Genomic DNA, 21,918 nt, shown 5'->3' with positions numbered 1-21,918 from the left:
GCCTTTCCAAACTCTACATGTGTTTCTCTTCAGCTCCACCAGAATCTTTTTTTCCTTTTGGGATTTCCTCCAAAATCTTAATGTTCTACCTTGTGCCCAACAATTTCCGCCCCGCAGCTTTCTCCCAAGAAAGCGTTGTGAATCTGGGATTGAACAGCAAGTTACTACTGAAATCAAAATCTTTTGAGGGTAAAGGCATTTTAATGCAGTATGAAGATGAATAATACTCTAGATCTGACAAGAATTTGCGGTTGTTCTTAATATGATTGTTCTATTTCAGCTTGCAGCATTACGTAAATTTATAATCTACATTTTTTTAGTTCATCAAACTCACAGGCAGCAATGTATTAATGGTATTTCTTCATCTGTTGGTAGTCTTGCTTTATAATATGCTCAAAAATTTTGTATGGTGTCCTTTTGTTTGTTTTTAAAGGGCACCGGGTTTTTTTCTGCATTACATTTTGTTATTTTTGGATTGGCAGGTTGGCTGTTACTAGACAGTAACTGTAAATGCCATCATATTTTGCAGAAATAAGGGAGTTACTTCTCTTCCAAAGAATAATCTGATAAGCCTACTGAATATGAGTTGGTTTGAGAAGACTGGGACTGCAAAACTTTGCTTCTTTAATTTGAAAATGGAAATTTTAGAGTATTTTCAAGACAAAACATTTTGTCCACACATAGTTGTAAATGTCTAGAATTTGCTCACAATTGGGTCACTAATTCATAGAATCATTTCAGTTGGAAGAGACCCTCAGGATCATCGAGTCCAACCATAACCTAACCTAACTAATTCCAACAAGCAGGATCTCTGTGTGCCTCTTCTTTTTTTTTTTTTCCTCTCTCTTTTTTCTTTTCTTTCTTCTTTTTTTTTTTTTTTTAAGTACCCTTTCAAGTGTGGAAGATCTGCAGAACATCATGGTAAAGGTGCCCTATTTTAGACAGGATTTGTTGTGTATGGGTTAGTTGCTGCAATGGGTTACACAAGGCTTCCAGAAGCAGAGTCAGGCACAGTGTAGGTGAGTTTTTAATGCTGCCCTTCCCTTTTTATAGCTCTGTCTTGCAAGAACAGTTTGGTTTCCATTTAATCACCTTTGAAATAATTGTCCAATTACACAATAATATATTGCCAATCTTTCATAAGTTTCACATGTTTCAAAATAGACAAGGGAGTGGTGTTGGAGACTCCTGCAATTGAGGACACTGGTGGAGAGGAGAGAAAATGGAAGATACTTGTAGTGGTCAGTACTAACTGCAATGTTAAAAGGTCCTTCTCTTCAGGTATAGGTTGCATCAACTGATACACTGTGAGATCTAAATGTCTCCTAATTTGTGGCATATCAGAGAGATTTGCATTGAGGTCTAAGGCCTAAGTTTTGATGAATGAAATGTATTAATCACAAGTTTCTCTTCTATATTTTCAGAAGAATGGCGTATCAAATGGAACTCTCTACAAAAAAACGTTTATTGAGCACTTTGAACAGGCACCAATGTATGTTGCCGTTCTTACTTTCCTGGGTTTTGGAGTGGGAACAGTATTTGGCTACCTGCGAGATTTTATGAGAGCCTGGGGACTAGAAAAACGTAACATTGCTGCAGAGAGAGAACAACAAAAAGTATGTATGAAAAAGACATTCTGAATCCACAGTTGAGTTTCCCCCTGCTTGCAAGTTGTGTACAGTAACCTACCAAAGTAACAAGGCAGACAAATTTCACCTTAGAGAAGAACGTTGCATAAGACGGAGAGGAGTTACATGTTCTGCAGTATAAACACATATGTATGAATGTATACCTATACATATGTAGATTCCTAATTTTCACTGTGAGATGTTTACCTTGTTCTAAGAGTGTCAGAATTCTCTCAGCAAAATGGAATCTCAGTGTATTAGGTCAATCCACAAAAAACTCGGAAATGCCTTGTTAAATATATCATCTCTCTCAGTCTCTTAAACCCCAATTTTTGTTTGTCCCATCTGCCTTTGTCCTTCATGGTGACAGGCAGTGCTAACACCTTCATAATTGTTGACCTATGCTTGCTGAACTGATGGTCCCAGCGCAAATTGAACATAGCCTGAATTCTTGCGAGTCTTGACTTGGAGTTTTTTTTCATCCGCTGTAGTTCTAAGTGAAACTTGCACCTCGGGAAGCTCAATTGCCTTCTATCTTTGCTCAGATTTTTTTGTCGCTCCTCCTCCTCTGTGCAGTTTGAACCATCATTTACAATGACACCTGGCATAACGAGGGAAAAATGTGAATGGTTTTACTGTTCCTTTTACAAATAAAATTCCCAAAATTGTTTCCTGTTTTAGCTTTTCAAAGATGCGTGCACTACTAAATGTAATATTATGGTGCAGTCTTTATGGCTATATTGCTGTTTCATATAAAACTTTTGTTTAGATCCCATACCTTTCTTTTAATTTAATTTCCTAGTGAAATCTATAGATAGAAATTAGTTGTCAACCAAACTAGTTGTCTTAACTGGCTGTTTGCATGTCCAGTCTTGGCCAATAATGCCCGGATCGATTACATTGGACAAGCTTTAATGTATCCAGCATTTCATGAAATATAATGAGTTGTTTATCCTAGATTTGCAATCTGCTCCACACATAGCAAAATGCTTAATTTGAACCATTTGGGTTCTCCAAGTGAAAGACTCATCAGTTCTTCAGTTTCCAACTTTTCAAATATTGGACTGCAGAATCAGGCCAATTTGTTCACCATTAAAAAAAAAAAAAAGCCAACACTGGGAATTAAAGTAAGATATTTGCTGATTGTCATTGTTTGTGACATAGGAATATGTGGCTGTTATAATTCTGTTTACTAATGACTCAGTTTTTCCTTTTTAATGGGAATGAGTTGGGTACGGAAGCAGACATTTTCCTAGCAACATAACCCTGTGCATGTTTCCAAACCAGGATTTTGTACCACTTTATCAAGATTTTGAGAACTTTTACACCAGAAACCTCTATATGAGAATACGGGATAACTGGAATCGTCCAATTTGCAGTGTCCCAGGGCCACAGTTTGACCTCATGGAACGTGTCACAGATGATTACAACTGGACATTTAGGTGAGTCAGCTCACAATCTGCAACTGTCAGCTTCCTGAGAATACTCCTGATACATCTGCAAAGCACAGAAAGATGCATCTAGCCCCTCATACCTAGATCCTCGACTGATATAAGCATATTTTTTTCTGAAATTGGTACTGTGGAGACCATCTGTCTCCTTTCTTCTGCACATTGTTTGGAAATGCGGTATGGAAGGGACTGAACTCTATCACAAATGAGTGTTATTTGACTGTGTCAGCACAAGTAAGACTGCTTACACTTTATTTATAATAACAAACCTTTAGTCACAATGTTAGAATGAAATTTGTTATATCCCTTGGTTAGGATTTAGATCGTGATTTCTTGCATTGCATAAATGCGGATTTTGCTTACATAGTGACTCTTTGGCAGTGAGTTTTAAGCAGTTTGCAGCTTGAAGATTTCAGTGTATTGCAACTGTTGCTGAGTTAAATAGATATGGGAATTCACCAAATAGACAACGTGTGCAGGTTGTCTTTATTTCAGCTTCTTCAGAATCTATCATACCGTTTCCTATCCTGTTTTCCTCATGTTTAACTTCTGTGTGCGTGTGAACACTCATGACTTTATGGAAGCTGTTAACAATTCACTTGAAAAAATAGTGTCTATAAGTTGTTCCCTGTATGAAGTCCCAGATTTGTTTGTTTATTTCCAGTCATAAAAGCCCCATTTCACCTAATACCACTATATTGCCATCTGGAGCTTGGGATCTGGAAAGCATTCTGAGCAGGATGCAGTATTTAGTCAGGAAAATAGAAAGTCTGGAAATACTTTTAGGACACTGAAGTATGAGGATTGTGAATTCCTGAATAAGGATTTGACAGGGCAACAAAAGTTGGTGGGAGAATTTTTTTTTTTCTTTTCTTTTTGTTTGGAGTTGGAGGGAAAATTGCACTATTCTTTAAAATTTGCTTTAATTATAGGTTTACAGGAAGGACTATCAAGAATGTAATCAATATGGGTTCTTATAACTACCTCGGCTTTGCAGAAACGGATGTTAATGCTTTGAAAACTGTGACCATAGAGTTACAAAAATACGGGACAGGAGTCTGCAGTACCAGGCAGGAAATGGGTGAGTAAACAGCTGGATGGCCACCAAAGTTTCTGTAACTAAATGCTTTTTCTTACAGATATCTTGAAGGAATTGGATACTTTGAGAATTTTAGTCACATCAACAATTATTAATACTTGTTTCACTATTAAAAGTGATGCTGTGTTTTATTCAGTATCATGTAAGAATTTTTTTTGAAAGGAAAAATGTTATTGATTTTCGGAAAAGCAAAACCAAATGTGGCCTGGGATTTGTAATGGTGGAAGAAAGAGGCTCTTTTTTTAAAAGCAGTAATATAAAGTTTGAGACTTCAAGAATTGAACTAGGGCAAATTTAATTGCATCACAGATTTATATCAGTTACCACATACAGTGTGTTCTGATTAGTAAAATGAGCTTTTACATATTTTTTTCTTTTAATCCCATGTTCTAAGAATATATTGTAATGTTTTATGAGACATTAATGGGCATAGCGTAGAAATTTCTAGTGTGCCTTTAAGGAACAAATTCAGGAAGGCTTCATCTGACTTTTTTGGTTAATGTCCTTTATGATTTGTCTGCATGTAGTGTTATCTTCAGTTGTGTATTTTCACACAATGTCTTGCATTCCTAATGGTGCAATCAGCCAGCATTTCAGATAAAACAATTCCGAGCCACAGGAATGCAAGGGGATGTTTCTCTTCAGGCTTTATCTTTCTTGGGAGCTATCAAAAGACAAAAAATAAAGGTAGGCTTCCCAGAACGGAGAAGACTTCTATAGAGTTTTGGGGGGTTTTTTCCCCCCCTAATCTAGGAACCTGAAAATTTTTCATCTTGTATCTCTCAAAGCAAACTCCTTTCCTCTAGAAATCTTATGGGGAAAATATTTCATTTAGGTGTTTTAATTTAAAGTCTCATTTCCAGGTAAAAAATAATCCAAACCCTGCCACCTGCTTTTTTATCTTGTCCTCATGGTTTGATTTGTCAATAATAAATGTATCAGTGACACCGCTCGGGGGGGGTTACAGATTGACCCTGCTTTCCTTTTGTAGGTGACCCATCTGGTGACTGCAATATATTGTTTAGCCTGAATTGCATGCTTGAAAGTGGTCACCATTACTAGTCATCTAAGGTAGTGAAGGAACACTTCTCTCTTTTATTTTTTTTTTTTTAGATTCTATTTTGTCAGAGCGCATTTCAAGTTGTTTTCAGTACGTCAAAGAATATGCCTGCTGTTCCTCATTCTTTATCTTTTGCAGAATTCTTTATATGGAAGACTTGCATAACTTTGACTTATTCTCCAAAAAATACCTTATGAAAAGATTGATTCTGTCTTCAAATCTTAAAAATCTTACTAGTTATCTTAATCTAGTCTGTTTTGAGAACCAAGGTATGGAGATTTCTAGGGCTTTCTCTTCATCTGAACTCCTGTGCAGTAGTCAAAGTTTTAGATTAATTCTAATTGCTTTTACAACAAATAGTCCCATATACTTCATTCAGACTTCACAGTGCAAGAATGGGCTACAAATAAAGAACATTGTGTAAGTCAAGAGGTGTAGATGAGGTTCCTAGGATCATGGTTTAGAGCTGGGCTTAGCAGTGCTGGGTTAACAGTTGGACTCAATGATCTTAAAGGTCTTTTCCAACCAAAATGATTCTGTGATTCTAAGTCTTGTCAGTCTTTTAGGGAGAGAATTTCAGAGGGCAGCTTGGACATCAAGACTTATTAAAGCAGGGAAGTAGGGTGTTAAGACCTGGCTTAGGTGTAGGTGAGCAGTCTGAGTATTTTGTCCTGGGCAGCTATTATAACAGAGAGCCCGTGCTCGTGTGCTCCAGGGAGAGAGAGGTTGCTCCACAGAGCAGTCCCGAGCACTGGTTGCTTCATTGGCCCTGGCTCGGCTGGAGCCTGAATGCTGCCAAGATCTGTATAAACAACCTGAGGAAAATAGCTTCTTATCAGTAGTGTGGATACCTTCTTTTCTTTTCCCTGTCCCCGCTTGTGCTGGTTCAGTTCTATTCTGTTTCACAGTTGGGCAAATTTGAAAAATTCTATCTGAGTCAAATATATATACACCTATACTTTCAAGAGAGAGGTAGGGAAGGGTCTGTGAGAAAGGTCTTAGCTTTTAAAATTATCATTTGCCATCTTCATCTTAGAAAAATAGAACAGAATTGTTTCATTCCTGGGCAGATAACATTTCAAAACATTTTTTGTTATTGTCTGGCTGAGCTAAAGTGGTTTGAAGTAAAAATGCACTGAGCTGTAGGAGCCAAGGCTATAAATTACCTGTGGGGTCCTAAGGCAAGACAGCACTTGAAAACATTTATAATTTCAAGCTAATTGACTTTGAAAGTACTGTTTTGCTTATGTGCATTCAAGTGTCTGGCATGGTTGGGGTTTTACCAAGATCTCTCTCAAAGCATTGATTGGTCTCTGTTTTTGAGAACGATCATTCCAGTATTTTGAGAAGATTTCAGAGGGGAAAACAAAGAAGAAACAAATAAAGTTGGTGCAACTGATGTTTGAAAGAATACATGACGTTAAAACTGTCCTGTGTGGTCTTCTGCCTCAACTCCTCCTCTTATAACTGTGCAGTGGAGTGGGTATCAAATGCTGTCAAATCGGAATGCTGTTGCAAGTAGTTTGCTCTCAGAATAAGTTAATATAGATGTTTTAACGTGGTTGTTTATATATTTACAAGACTCAGTTTTATTAAGTAAACTTAGTGAAGCTAAACCTTGCTAAATATAAAGCAGTTATTCTACATTAAAAGAAAAGTAACTTAAGACTGTGTGTAAATGTAGTTCAGAAATTAATTTCATTGAGAACTGTGAAGCCTTGCTCATGCCTTCTTTAAAACAATAATACACGTGCCATTTAAACAGACATCCCTGTTTAAGCACAAAAGCATAGGAAATGGATAAACACAGTGCTGGTCTTCCTAGATTTGTCCACCGTGAAAAAATTTAAAGGTTTTCACTCTTTTTAATTCCATGCTCTTTTTAAATTATAATAATAATAAATCACTTTCTTAGCCTAACAGTGTAATTTAAGACACATTCCTGAGGGTTTTGTGGGACTTTCAATCTGAAAGGAAAACATTTTCCTTTTTTTTAAGACCAAGGTAACTATTATCCCTTAGGAGCAAGGTCTCGGGCTTACAAGTGGTAGTTCGGTGAGAGCATTAGCTTATTGGTCAGTGGTCAGAAAGTAAATCAAATACTAGAAATTACGAGGAAGTGAACAGAAAGCCAAGCATAGAACCTCAGTATGCTGCTGCGTAAAGCTGTGGTTTGCTGTCAACTTGAGTACTCTGTGCACTTCTGGTCAAAAACATTCAGCAGAACTGGGAAGTGTCAGAGAAGGGCAACAAGAGTCATCAAAGGCCTCGAACAGCTTCTGGGTGAAGAACTATTGAGCTGGCTGTCTGCAGCTGTCAGAAATGCCTGTCGTCTGGCTCAAAAAGAGCCTGAAGGGGGAAATTATAGAAATCTTCAAAATTATGTGTGGTGTAGGAAAGCGACCGGGGTTGGCTGCTCGCTGTTTCTTCTGCTACAAGATCTACAGGGTATTGTATGGAGTTGGTAGAAGGTTTCCATCTAAAATCAGGAGGCAACTCGTCGCTCTGGAGCCTGCCAGACCCAAGGAACTCATGGCAAAGAAGGTGGCAGATGCTAAAACTTTACACTCCCTTGCATTCTGGGGGACACAGGCCACATACAGAGGAGAGATCATTGGTTGTTACTAGAAATCCCAAAATTAGTATCTGATTCAGGATGTTCTTATGCCGAAATGAGTTATAAGCTGGGATACTACTATATATGTGTCTCTGTCCTGCCTTCATTCTTCCCCAGACATCGATACAAGACCACTATCAGATAAAGGATTATGGGCAAAAGGGTCTTTTTGTGTAGCACTGTGCATCCAATACTAGTTGTTTAGCATTATCTTATGTAATTAGTTGTTTAGTATTAATTTATATTATTATTTATATGCCTATGGCCATTGCTGTACAATCACTAATACTGGGCCTGTGGACTAGCAAATCATCGTACACATTTGGCTTGAATCAGGAAGCTGCACATATTTGTATTTTTATAATGTCGAGCAGTGTCTACGATAGAGGTAGCATATAAGGAACTAACGAAGCAGTTACCTGGCTATTTTCAGTGTTTCCGAGGACACTAAGATTAAAAATACATTAGGGCAAGACACTTAAGAGATCTACAAGAAAGAGTTGCACATCTGCTTGGGGCGTCTCTTTGAAGAGCAGTAGTTTGGGTGAATGTGTGCAAGTGGTTGTTTGCAGGTGGCATCCTCTCAAAAGTGTTATTTTTTTTATCTTAATGTTAACAAATAGGAATCTAAATTAATTTGAAATAGGACGTATTCCCTCTATATAGTGAAAAGAATGACAACTTGAATGTGAAAACCTTTTTTTTCCCCCATGCAAATCAATGTATTTTAATGGCTAGCGCAGGAGCTGGCTGCTGTTGGAGGCAAGCTCACAAGCCTTTTGTCTGAGCCCATCCTGGCATGTTTAAGTCAGGCTTTTCTAAGCAACGTAATTTAAAATTATTAAGGGAGAATTATGCAGATGATTATTTAACACTGTTTCCTACTTGCTGGTGATAATAAAATCAGTAATGTTGCACTTTTTTCTAATATAAGGCAGATTATCATGCCCTGACCAATGCTCCTAGGCTTAGTGCCAGGGTGGTGACAGGGCTGTCCAATGCTCTTATTTATCTAACTCCCCATTATTCCTTATGGAGATGATATACGTGAGTAACAGGAGCGAATGTATCATTAGTGCTATTTAAGCAGCCGAGCAGGATTCCTGCCTTTTGAAATCCTTCTCCTGTGATTATGCCTTGGACCAAAAGACAAGATGGAGCCTGCACAGAACACTTGCAGGGTGATTCATTCTGGAGGGCATGGTTAGGAGATTACCTTTTAACGCCTAGCTTGCACTGTTGTAGGGCTATTTCTCTGAAGATTTTTTATATTTGATTGTGAAATGATTTCTAAAAAGCAGCTCTGAAAACCTGTGCCAACATTTAAACTGCAACAGTAGCTTCATCCCCTTCACTTCCTTCCGTTAGGTTTTGAGGTGTAATGTGAATTTCTAGCAGCATTTCAAGAAGGTAAAAATACTTATTTGGCAATTCTTTCTTTTCTACCACTTCAAATATTTAATTAGGGCCAGGGCTCATTTTAAACTCAATACTGTACAAACACAGAGATAAATGGTCCATTTTTCAGTTAGGAGAAAGAGTTAAAAAAGCTAAAGTTTCCATAATTTACAGTTTCCAAGTAGGAGCTTAAGGAGAAATACAGCCACATAAATGGGAATTAGTTCATATATATATTTCATAATCTTGACTACTCTCTGATAGGGTATGGTATAAATTAGGAAACAGTTCACGAGAGGAATTTTCCTTCTTTATCATCTCCGACTAATATCATTTTCCTTTTTGTGCCGACCCTCTCATAAATAACTGATCCAACTTTTGATCCGAGTCAAGTTTGTTCCTGGTTTTTCACCACTGCAAAAGTGTGCTTTGCACACCTCATCCAATCTTGCATTTTTCAAAGCGTTGTATGTATTCGAGTAATATTATACTTTAATCTCTGACAAACATCTTACCAGAGTGAGTTTGCGACCTTACGTTTCAAACGTTGCAGGGAAGTTTAGGTGTTTTCTTCTGTTCCCCGCCCTTCTAAGGATACCTCTGACAAACTGTCATTTACTGGAGCAATGGTTCTGATTCACCTTGCTGAGTCACATCAGCGATCTGTAGGATTCCCAGTGGCTGTTCCTTTGTGGAAGTGGCTTTTATGGGAATCTGTTCTTTTTCTTTCAATGACTTGTCGCTTCTATCAGTTTACTCCTGCAGCTTTTGATTAACATGAAGTGAGCAGGTATTTTCCTGTCTCTTTTGGGCCTCAGAATTCCAAATAAAAAATTGTATTAAAGGATACTATCATCAGCATTGGCAGTTTAACTGGTACACGTCATTAGTATGTAAGAACCTGAAAGAACCTTGGGCAGACTAACTAGTGGCACAAACCACTTTGTCCAAACTGAAAAGCGTCAAAACTAAACAATGAACTGTGTGAATCATGGGAAGTCCATTTTTAAGCTTCATGTATCTGGTAGACTGACAGTGATTTTTCAAGCCAAGGACGGGCGAGCGCACGAAAACCTGCCAAAGCACAGCGTATGTCGTGTTCCCTGTCCCCAGAGTGCAGTGACAAGTTAATGGAGGGAACTGGGTCATCAGATTTTGAAAAGAAGGGGATTTGCTTTAAAAAGTATGGGAATTTGTGGAGGTGGATAACATTGTGAAAGTCCACTTAAGATAAGATCTTAGATTTTACTTTCTGTAAGACTGATATAATCTTGAAACACAGTAACACCTTCTGCACTCTATTGCATACAACTGTTCAGCAGGGAGGAATAACTTTCAGAAGAAAGTATTCCATTTTTTTCTCTTAAAGATGCAGGTAGCTTTCTCTTTTCCTTTTTGTCTTAAGTCTTTCCCACTAAGATGGCACACATTTCTTTGTATCTTCATTTCTTAAGTCAAACTAAGCTGTAGTCAGCATAAAAATCAGAGGAGTAGAGTATGGGGAAAAATTCTAATGCCTATATATAGGACAATTATAGAAGGTATCTGTGCATACAGCATATTAATAAAGAATATATCTATCTGTATCACTTTTCATTCACCAGATCATGATGCTGATCTGAATCCAGCACAATACAAGGCATTTTAAGGGCCATGGTAACCTGACTTGACACTGCTAAGGTTGTATTTAGTGAAGACCAGCATAATTACTGCCTCTCTAGTATAACTTGAGATGTAGCAGCTTTTGGCAGTGGAAGTTCCTTTGGATCAAATTAGCATCTGTCTGGTAGTGCTGTTTGTGCTCGTTGGGGTGATTGCTGTGACCAGCTGGGAACGCTGGTGGAAAAGTCTAATTCCAGCAGAGCATATCTGACGCCTTGTTTCTTCCAGTGGAGAGAAGCAATATCATTGGTGCCATTTATATGGTGTCGAAGGGCTGACCCATACTGGAGAAATCTTCAGATATGATTAAAAAATTGCATAATTTTTTCAATAAATATCCTTTTTACTTTAAACCTTGGAAAATGCAAGCTGGTATGCTTTATCAGCTCTACCCAATGTATATTCTTCTCACGAACCTCGCACTGTCAGTACTGATTTGTGTTGTATTCCTTCTACACCATCTGACCTACCACCTACAATATTACCACTATAATTAAAGTAGTTCAAAACTAGGGCTCGTTTTGTAAATCCTTGTCAGTGAGGTTTTGGTTTTGCAAATTCAACCTCTGTTTATTCCAATATCTATTTCAGAATTTGTAGGTAAAATCAATATACAATATCATCTGCATTCAGTTAGGATTAGTAAATAATAAGTACTAATTGGTCACTTTCAGAATGTCTCATTCTTCGCCATCACAAAAATCAATAAAAATACATCAAAAATGTGCTATTCCTTTCTGGTTCCTCTAATAGATGCTTGAACAGAATAATCTGTAGTGAGTCAGGCTTTTCTTGTTTGTGAAAACAGAAAATATATGATGCAACCCCAAAAAGCAATTTAGCTCCACCCCAGCAGTGTTAGATTTACCTCTGGAAGAGTCAGGACAATTTTCTCATGCCTTAAAATGGCCACATTGCAAAGCACATGCTGCTTGTTTCTCATGCTTTCACAAACCTCCTTAAATTCAAGCTGTGACCATATTGTGGTTGGCTTCAAGCATCCATTTCAGATATCATCTTCTCTTTGTGTGCTGATAGCCATCAAGCGACAAGATAACATCTGCAAGTAACACTAGGGCAGCTGACCGTGCTGGAACCCTCGGTTGTCAATGGGTGTTGTAACCAGGTTGAAGACTAACTGGGTCCAAAATGCAAAAAGATTTAGGACTAACCATAGGAATACACCCTGAGACCTACTGGACTTACAAGTTGAGACAGATTCTCACACACATCTCTAGTGAGCAGCTCAACTCTGAAACACTATGCGGTTTTGTATTTCATGGACCTTGGCTACTGAGCAGTGGCAAAGCCAGCACGGACTCTTGTGGATCTCAGGATCTACAAATGCAAAAAGTAGCCATCCTCAAAGAGCTTCATGCAGAGTCAGCTCATGTCTACTGAAGGTTCTGCAGAGCCAAATTTTCTGCATCGTGTTGCCTAATCTATCAGAGCATGGAGGAAGAGACAACCCAGCTCGATGTACATCCGATGTGATACAATGAGTGCAGAGACAGTCTTGAAGCTCCGCCAGAGCTGGCTCAGGTCTAGCAGAACCCAGGCAGGCTCTGTGCAAAAACACAGCACTGCTATTCTTTACTGTCCATGTAATCCAGGTTTTTCTAGAAGCTGCATCGTCCTTTCTCCTTATCTCTATGGCTCTTGGATTGTTACTTGTCTGCGTGATATTTTTCACATTCTGTTTCCGAGTGAATGCCATTCTTACTTTGGATATTTAATGAGGAAAAAAAAATGTAAACGCTACCTCACTGTAACCAGGTCAGTTAGTGCTGTTGCCGAAGCTGTACTTCTGCCATTTTTAGCTGATTTTTTTTTTAATGATCTTTCTTCCATGATGAAGGCAAGGTTGTCTTCCTGACTCAGAATTCTTGTCAAGATGCTCTAGCCAACTTTCTGCTTTCCTCCATTCATCTGCCCTTTGTCCATCCCAGTGAACAAAGATGTCTTATTCCCATCAGTTGTAATTCACTTTGTCTATATTATTGTGACATCAGTTTGTACAGCGCAAGTGAGATGAGACATTCACTTCCCTATTTTTTTTCTTCTGTTCCCTGCTTACAGCCTTATTCATAGGCGAAATTTTGTCAGAATCCACAGGCCATTCTCTTTTCTTCCCCACAGATCATCCTGTAAGAGTTCCTTCTGCCTTGGTACCTGCAATGCACAGCCAGGCAACCAAAGACTAGAGAGCTGGCAGGTTGAGATGATTCATTACTGTTCAAAGTTATTTGTTATCTCAATCTCTTAACACCACTCTGTCATTTGTTGCCTTTTGTATTTTTGTCATCCTTCATTGCGAGTTGAGTGGGAAAGATATTGCCTTTGTTGGGTAGCTGGAGCACCTTATTTGTTTGGAGACACTAATATTAGATAAGTAATGTGCGATAAAACAGGCTCTCTAGTGTTGCCTTATGTTTGACTATTGAGAAGGAGGAAAGAGGAGATTTATCATCAGTTATGGAGAGTGGCAGAGCTTTTACCTTCCAAAGTAGAAAAAGATGGAGAACACTCTTATTCGTCTATCCATAGAAAATCATAATTAAGGAATTTGTACATAGGTACCCAAGAAAAAATGGAATAATTTTGTTGTCTTCAGTTTTTGCTTTCACATCTAGAGAGAACTCAAGAATGCCTGAACGTTTGTCCCACTTTTCCTATGAAAAGGAGGTATTTTTGTCCTTATTGTGGGGCCGGCAGAGGGGGGCAGTGCGGAAAAAACTACTCTTCAGAATAAACTATGTCAAAAGTTGCTGTTATGGAAAAAGGAAACTTTTTCACGAAGCAACTGCTTTGCTACCTTAACAGCAAAGATATTTGTTAGCATTAGTTGCAGCTCATTCACGTCCTTGCTTTGTCTTGCATTATCCCACATGCACAAGATACAAATGGAAAACCTTCTTTAGAACTTAATGTTGTATGCCTTGGTGACACACTCCTAGCCTGTTCTTATATATGTTTGATGTCCTCAGTATTAATAGTTGCCACAGTTTAATGAAATTTAATATTCCCTGTGCTTATTTCTGCAGGCACCCTAGACAAACATGTAGAAATAGAGAAACTTGTGGCCAAGTTCCTTGGTGTGGAAGATGCTATGGTATTTGGCATGGGCTTTGCAACTAACTCCATGAATATTCCAGCCCTTGTTGGGAAGGTGAGTACTTCCTTAAAGAACACATAGGACAATTGTTTACTAATTGTTTTAACAACTGTTGCAGTATTCTGGGCACTTATTAAGTGGAAAGGCTTGATCGAGGAACGAAGCTTGATATCAGAAATGCGTGATTCATAAGGCTGATGACCTTGTGACCTTAAATATGCTCTTTCACCATTTTTTCTAGCTCTGGGTGTTGCTATCACACATACCTAACATCTCTTCAAGGATGAGTGATACGGTTGCTTAGCTCTCTTACCGATGTTGCTTCTCTTTAAAAAGTAAGCAAATGTTGCATCCCATGTCTCAGGTGTTGTGGGATGAAGTATTTGGACTACTTGCAGAGACATTGCCCAGCTGCCTGTGGTGAAAGGCAATGATTAGGGTATTTCTTACAACACTTTCAGAAAAGAGCAAGCACAGTGTTTAGTATTCCTGGTGAATAGATCTTCAGTCAGCCCTGCAAAGGAAGCTGGCAGCAAATGCAAGTCTAAAGTTGTGAGCATATGACAAAAGTTGGGTTCTTATCTGGTGTTGAAGGGATTTCATCTCCAGTTCAGGGTACGTAACACGAAAGCATGAAAATCCATCATCCTGTCGATCGCAACCGCTGACATAACAAGCAGATACGCTGTGCTGTTAGCTGGAAAAGTGGGTGACTCTTTAGTTTATGCAAGTGTGAAATAGCATGAAGTGTGTCATGCAAGTGTGAAACGTTATTTCCCTCTTGGTGGAGATGGAATGAACTCGCTGTGTGGTGTATGATCAAGATTTCTTCTGAAGCACTGGCCTAGAGGTGAAGGCACTTCTTCACTCGCTACTGAAGATGAATCCAGCTTTTGCAAGAGATTTCTAAAATACATGTACACAAGGGTTGGGCAGGGAGAATTGCTTCAGCCGTCCAGAACATGAACTTCAATCTGCAATGGTGCTGGAGAAGTTGTCCAGCAATTTCAAAGGGAACAGATACAGAGAATTAATAAAAGCAAATTTATGAAATTGCAGACATACGTAACAGCAGAAGATACTTGTCTCATGCTTAGCTATAAAATAATTTTCCCTCACTTAATTGGCTTCGTGTGGAGACTCAGGCCCCTGTCAGAGGTGGGATGTTTAGATGTAAGTGGCAAAAATTAAGATATTACTGTATGTATTATACTAAATTGTTAAAATTATAGCCTATATATAGTAAGATTATATAATATTGTATATATTATGTAATTGTTCCACGTTGGGGAGATTTATTCCTAAATTTTTCTCTATAATTAAGCCTAGCAGCTGCATTTTCTTCTCAAGACGCATATGCTTTTACTGTTACTTCTGCATAGCAGTCTTCAGGCAGATTTGTGTGAGTGTCTCTCAATCTAGACATAATCTGTGTTTCCAAAATAAGTATTTACTGAATTCGTATTGCCCTTTTGGTAGTGAAACCATAACACAAGACATGTAGTAGAAAACAGAGCTAAATAATGGTTTCAGCTTGAATTTCAACTCTGAATCCTGGCTCCTGTTAATATGCTATACAAAGTTATTTTATTTCTCCTGCATTTCTGGTTTAGTTTCTAAAAAGAAAATCAGTTTTCGGCTGAGTTAATTAATGAAAAATATACTACAGGTGAACTGCATGTGCATTTATCAAAGAAAGACTCTGCCTGGTGCCTAGGCTCCACTCATATCTTAATGGAAGTGACATTTATGAGGCATCAATCTATCCTGATCTCATCTACAGACCAAAGTGCTGTGCCAGTCCAGCCTCAGTACTACTCCTCCTTACATTACTGCCATGCCGTATTTATATATGGGGTGATGGCTGCATTTTCCTTGCAACACAAGATAGAGGAAGCAACATCACTTGATTTTACTCTAAAGCAGTCGATCACCACTAGGGTTATTCACTGCTTTCCAGTTCCAGGAAATATTTGGTCCCTTTGTACCACCTAGGAATGCCTGAGAGTCTGATCCCACAGTTTCTGGCTGCCTTTGCAGTGCATCCTGGCACTTTCAGATAAGTGGCAGAAAGTCCAGTTCACGTTTAAAGCTTACAGTTTAATTGGTGCGATGCTATATCACAGACACTCGTGCATGCTGACACACACATGCACGCATGTCAACAGCCTCCCAATTCGTGCAGATGCTTATTGTACTCCTTCTCCACAGGGCTGCCTCATTTTAAGTGATGAGTTGAACCACACTTCTCTCGTTCTTGGTGCGAGGCTTTCAGGTGCTACTATTAGAATCTTCAAGCATAATAGTGAGTATTGAAGTTGGAAATATTTAGAGACACAGTTTTTCATACCTCAAAGGCAAGAATGCTTCCTTTCAATGCTTACTTTGCTGTCAGTTCCTAGACAATACTTTTGTCTGGTCAGAAGGATTAACTATTCAATATTATGAGTGATTTCTGATGGGGAAAAATTGCTAGTGTAATACTATAATTGCTGTTGTGCATTATGTGAGTCATCAGGCTGGGCCTTAATTTCAAAATCCAGAGTCTTAATCTCGTTGGTGTCTTTCTGACATGCTGAATGCCTGTGTGCTAACATAATGGTTTTATTGTTATTGTGACTATAACCAAAATAGTACAAACATACTTACAAAAACAGAGTCCATATTTCCTGCCTCCGTTTCTGGCAGATTCAGTGCAACCGGAGTTATGTTAATGTGGCATTACTTGGAAATGGTTACCCTGAATTCCCAGGGGCTATACCAAAGATGTAGGTGGTTATATCAAAGCATCATCCCAAATATTCTTTGAAGTATAATTTTAGTATAGAAATCACACATTAATATTGTCTTTGTATAATTATGTTCTAAAATACTCATGCTTTTAACTTTTATTTAGTTAATGTTGCTGTGGACATTGTCAGAGACGTCGTGATTGGCTTTGATGACAAGCCAGTGCAATTCCCCTTTCCATCCCAATTGCTGCCACCAGGCAGCGATTGCAACAGGGATTAAGCAGCTAGAGAAGTGGTGAGGAATGAGAAAGGAGGTCTGATCACCTTTGTTAACAACTAATACGGTTCCTTCTCCTTATTAAGTGTTGTGTTCAGCCCTGAGGTGAACAAAAATGAATTATGCATATGCTGTAAAAGGCCTAAGGATCCATTGGAATGAAAAGCGCACTATAATTATTATATGAGGTGGTGTTATAATTAATATCTATTCATAATTTGGGCAAGAAGCAATTTCTGAAGATCATTCAAGACTTAAAGATCATCCGAACCTGAATGTTTTTACAGAAGTAGTTATTCATAGATTAGCCTGTAGCATATCCCAGCTTGGTTCACTTCCACAAATTTGGACATGCACGGTTGCTGTACCGGTCTTGTCTCGACTCTTCCTGAGTTTGTTCGGTGCCTTATCCCATTCAAACGGGTTTGCATCACATCCCGCAGGATGTCGTCTCGCTCCCCAAATCCAAATGTTCTCAGCCCCTACAGCCACCAGTGCTGCACGCAGCCTAGCCCAGCTGGCTTGTGTCACTTCCCACAACATTTCAAAGAACATTCCAGTTTGAGGCGTAGATTACTCTCAACTGCCAGGGAAGCAGCAAAGGCATCGCTTTGAGCTGTCATTCTTGCTTTAAGGAATTCAGTCTCTAACTATCCCTCAATATTTCATGCCACTGTTGAGAATCATAGAGTCATAAGTCATAGGTGATACCTAACCAGTCTCTGTTTGCTCTTATGATAAATTAAAGCTGCTGTTCTTTTGTGAATAATGCATGAACCTTAGAATAATAGTGACTTGTCCAAAAAGCAGTAATCGAGCACTGGAAAATGGAGACAGGCCCTTCAAGTGTGTCAGCAAACATCGGTGGAAGCCTATCCAGATTGCTTTGGAAAAACTCGTTGCTTTCTGGATTAGAGATCTGATTTGTCGAGGTCAGTGTTGTATGCCATTTCTGAGACATTACCTTATTTTCAAAATGGAACTCTAGATTCTAAACTTACGCAAATTCTGTTTGGAATTTGAGTGTCAGCTTTTGTCATCCCAATTTTGTAAGCCTTGAGTCTTAACCTAAGTTACATTTCATGTGAAGCAGGTTCACATGTTTATGCTCGCTCTTTCTCGCAGCCCATCATGAGTCTCTCAGTATGTTAGTTCCAAGGTTAGAAAGTTCTTTCCTTTTCATATTTCCTTAATCATACCCGTGAGTTACACAGCGCCAACAGCTTTTAAAATCACATGTGCAGAAATGCATGTATGTGCCTTTTGCTTTGGAGAAAATAGCATGTGTATTGGGAGAGGATAGGAGTGGAAAGAGCAATCCAGCAGGCCTGCCTTTGTAGGATTCACAGGTTCACCCAAAGCAAAGTAGACACTATTGTTCTCTGTGGATCTGTCGGAGAGTAGTATAGTACAAGTCGGTACAGCAAATTAATTAATTAAGGACGTGCATAACCAAAACTTCTGGCTTGTGTTGGGAGAGTTCTTTTCAGTTAGGCAGGTTCTTGTCTGTTTTGTTAGATCAGAGCTGTGTTGCTTATTCTCCCAGATTATCCTTTTTGCTGATGTGTGGATATATAGCATATATACAGGCATGCACATAAAAGCCCAAATTATCCTGCTTATGAACAGGAGAATTAAGCCATTATCCATGTCATATTGCTTGATGCAAGAGAAAGGTTCCTTGCTCTGTGTTGGCCTTGTGGATGAATATAAAACTTTGCATCTTGAGTTACCACTTGAAGATCTTTAATAAGTGTTAATTTCAGCATTAGGTAGTAACATGTTTTGTCTTACTTTTTAAAATCCTCCTCTGTATTCTAGTCAAAAAAGGCAATACCCTCTGCCTCTTCTTTCCAAGGACAGGGAGTTGATATATGTCATTTCATAGAAGGAAATCAACAACCCTTTAAAGAGCTCAGCCCTGGGCATCAGCTGGAGGATGTTACTGTGTCAAAGGCTTGATCAGGGCCCTTTGATGAACTCTTGGAACAATTCTCCAGCAAGGTGCAGAAACAAAGAATAAATCAGAGGCCCATCCCAAAGAGGATTGGGGTTTAATGTGCATTTCATTTTTACTTGTTTGTATGGAGCCAAGTTGTGTGCTGGCAAGAGCTGGCTCATCTCCTTTGGAGCTGCACCAAGATACACACACAAAGTGTTTGACGCAATATCGCCTTGCACTAAAGACAACAGAAGAGATGCCAGGTGGTACCACCATTAGTGCCTGAGACGTGTGTTCTGTGGAGAAGAGTCAAAATATATTCAAATCAGGCAGCATATTTTGAAGTTACCTTTTTGCTATTGGAATGTAGCTTGAAAAACAAAATTTTTTCCATGCTCCTTGTTGCTTACATCAGCCTCTTCTGAAATGCTGTGTAATACTCTTGATAAAACTGCCTCAAACGTATTTACTTTGGCTCTGACTTCCTTGGTTGTACATGTGTAGAAGACACACCGGGAGAAGGGTGAGGTGTGAATGTTTGTCTCAGTTACTATAAACGGTTATCAAAACTAGGAGGAATAATTATGTAACAATTTAGTGAAGCAATGATATATTTTCTGAACCAGCTACTTCCTGAATATTATACAAAAAAACCACACAGAGGTGTGTGCTAGTAACTTCCCTTTCTAACAAGCTTGGCACTGTAAATCTCTCTCCCCTCCCTTTTTTCCCTTGTTATGGAAAAGCTATTTTTAAAAGAAAAATTACAGGAAACTTTGTTCTATGACAAAAATATTTCACAGAAAAAAAGAGAAAAACCTGCCATTTTAAACTTGCTACAGAAGCACATTCATCTTTCAAAGGCTCTACTGTAGCTAATTCTGTAAGACTGTGTTATTTTATTTTGAAGCATATAATCTATAATACTGGATCTATTTGTCGTTACACAAAAGTAAATAATTATGCTTATTTTATTAGTTAGCCAAGAAGTGATCTCTTCCTATTACCTCAATGAGGTATAATATAATTCTTATCCTGGCAACAGTTGATGAAATTCTATTTCAATAAGTGGGTGGCTGTCCTCAGCATTACACTTTTCACAAAAAATCTGAGTAGGTTTTCCTAGAATGGATGAAATTGTTAGACCTCTCTGCTTCTCCTAAGTAAAATAAAAGACATCTGGATATTTCTCCTTTTTCATAAAAACATTGCACAGGTGCATGAGAAGGTTTTCAAGCTTTAACGTGAATAATAGAACAAAAACGAGCTGCAGACCTCTAAGTCCATTTTTATTTGCACATAGGAATGTGCCCTGCATCCTGCCTCCCAGTGAACAATCCCTTCCTTGTAAACACACAGGAATTTACAGACCTGGGCTGAGAAAAATGCACAGGTACACACCTATAGATTGCCTATGTGAGAGAAATTTAGGAGAATACTCCATTTCAGCCCCATAACTGAAAACTACCGAACAGGACATTCCCTTCCTGTGGGCTCTTGGTAGCACCGTTGCTGCTCTTCACCCTGCCAGGGTCACACCAGCAGTCCACAGGGTTTTTGGCCTTCAAGGGACTTTTTCTGTTCCAGAGACATGTGAGTTTTGGTGGATGCTGGCAGCAAAGCTCAGCTCCTTGGAGCCCTTGCTCTGAGGAATAGGTGTCAGGGGATGTGTGTGGGTTTGTTGGTTTTTTTTTTTTTTTTTAGGACATGAGCAGTCCTAAATTTATGCAGTAGTGTTTTTAGTGGGCTAAAGTTGTTCTGACCTGCCCATAAAAAGCACGTGCCTTTTGTTTCCCCTGCTATGGTGTGGGCACCATTCAAGTTACCGTTTCCCAGGCAGTGATTTATTGAGCAATCTTGAACAGATCTGCATTTCTACACTTGAAATGCAGCCAGCTGCACGGTCCAGCAAGGCCTGGCCTTGGTTAGTTTAATGCCAGAAGGCATCTGATGTTACCCTCACCAGGCCTGGGCTCCAGGGAGCCTCTCCCACCCTCCCCAAGTGACCCCCATGTGGATCCTTCAGCTGTATAGGAACTACAATCTCAATATTTTTATTTCCTGGCCCAGGGAACGGCTGACTTATCACCTGCTCTTTTTTATATCTAAGAAAATCTTATGCTAATATCATATAATTTATAGCACTTTTTCAGAACCTCTGACCTTTACTTTGGTTAAATATCAGCCAAAATCCCTTGACCCTTCCAATAAAACTTGAAAAGCAAAACCAAATAGCTAACCATTAATCAGGTTGTGATTTTTATCAAGGGTTTTCTGTCACACCAGTTCTGGGTCTTACGTTGGTATCAGGTGCAGCAGTTTTGGGTCTTATACTGGTATCAGGTGAAAGATTCTCTTTGTTCATTCCATGGACAGATGAGTGTGTTACTGGCTAACTACATCCAAGTGAATTCTATTCATATCAGCCTGTATAAGAAGGTGCTATACAAGGCTTTGGGTTTCTTTATTCTTTCTAGTTCTACTACATTTTTCCCATATAGCATCAAGCAACTCAACTGCAGTCACATTTTCAGGTTTAGATTTGCGATTGCGTGAGCGGTCGGTGGGAATGCCATGACTAGGCACAGAAATCAGGCCATGTGGAAGAAAAATTTCCAGTTCTCTTCATTGCAAGGGCACTTCATGTGATCAGAATAAGAGATACCACAAGGAGGGCAGGCAATTGCGAGGCACAACCAAACACCTTGGTTAGATGAAAATCGACATCTGAAATGGAAATCACAGTAGTACATTCCTAGCTCCTCCTCACACACCTTTTCAGAGTGTTGTGAAAGTCGTAAAGGGTTTTTTTGGGTTCTCACAAGTCAGGTGGTTGATGACGGAAGTGTGTCATGCAGGTGTGAGCTGCTCAGGTTTCCTGCTTGGAAATTTATGTTAATCCAACTCTGGCATTTCTCAGTCTACTCAGTCAAATTA

General features: G+C 38.9%; 1 protein-coding gene across 1 annotated transcript in view; it reads left to right on the top strand.

The window, feature by feature from the left end:
- Positions 1-21,918, top strand: part of SPTLC3 (serine palmitoyltransferase long chain base subunit 3) — a 79,436-nt gene that overhangs the window by 26,252 nt on the left and 31,266 nt on the right. The window contains exons 2-6 of the mRNA XM_065631886.1: positions 1,425-1,616; positions 2,916-3,070; positions 4,012-4,160; positions 13,960-14,084; positions 16,242-16,335. Coding sequence (XP_065487958.1) covers positions 1,425-1,616; positions 2,916-3,070; positions 4,012-4,160; positions 13,960-14,084; positions 16,242-16,335 — 715 coding nt within the window. The remainder of the gene's footprint in view (positions 1-1,424; positions 1,617-2,915; positions 3,071-4,011; positions 4,161-13,959; positions 14,085-16,241; positions 16,336-21,918) is intronic.

The sequence above is a fragment of the Caloenas nicobarica genome, chromosome 3, assembly GCF_036013445.1.
Source record: "Caloenas nicobarica isolate bCalNic1 chromosome 3, bCalNic1.hap1, whole genome shotgun sequence".
Taxonomy (NCBI): Eukaryota; Metazoa; Chordata; class Aves; order Columbiformes; family Columbidae; genus Caloenas; species Caloenas nicobarica.
The sequence above is the reverse complement of the archived record's forward strand: the minus strand, read 5'-3'. Positions and strand labels throughout refer to the sequence as shown.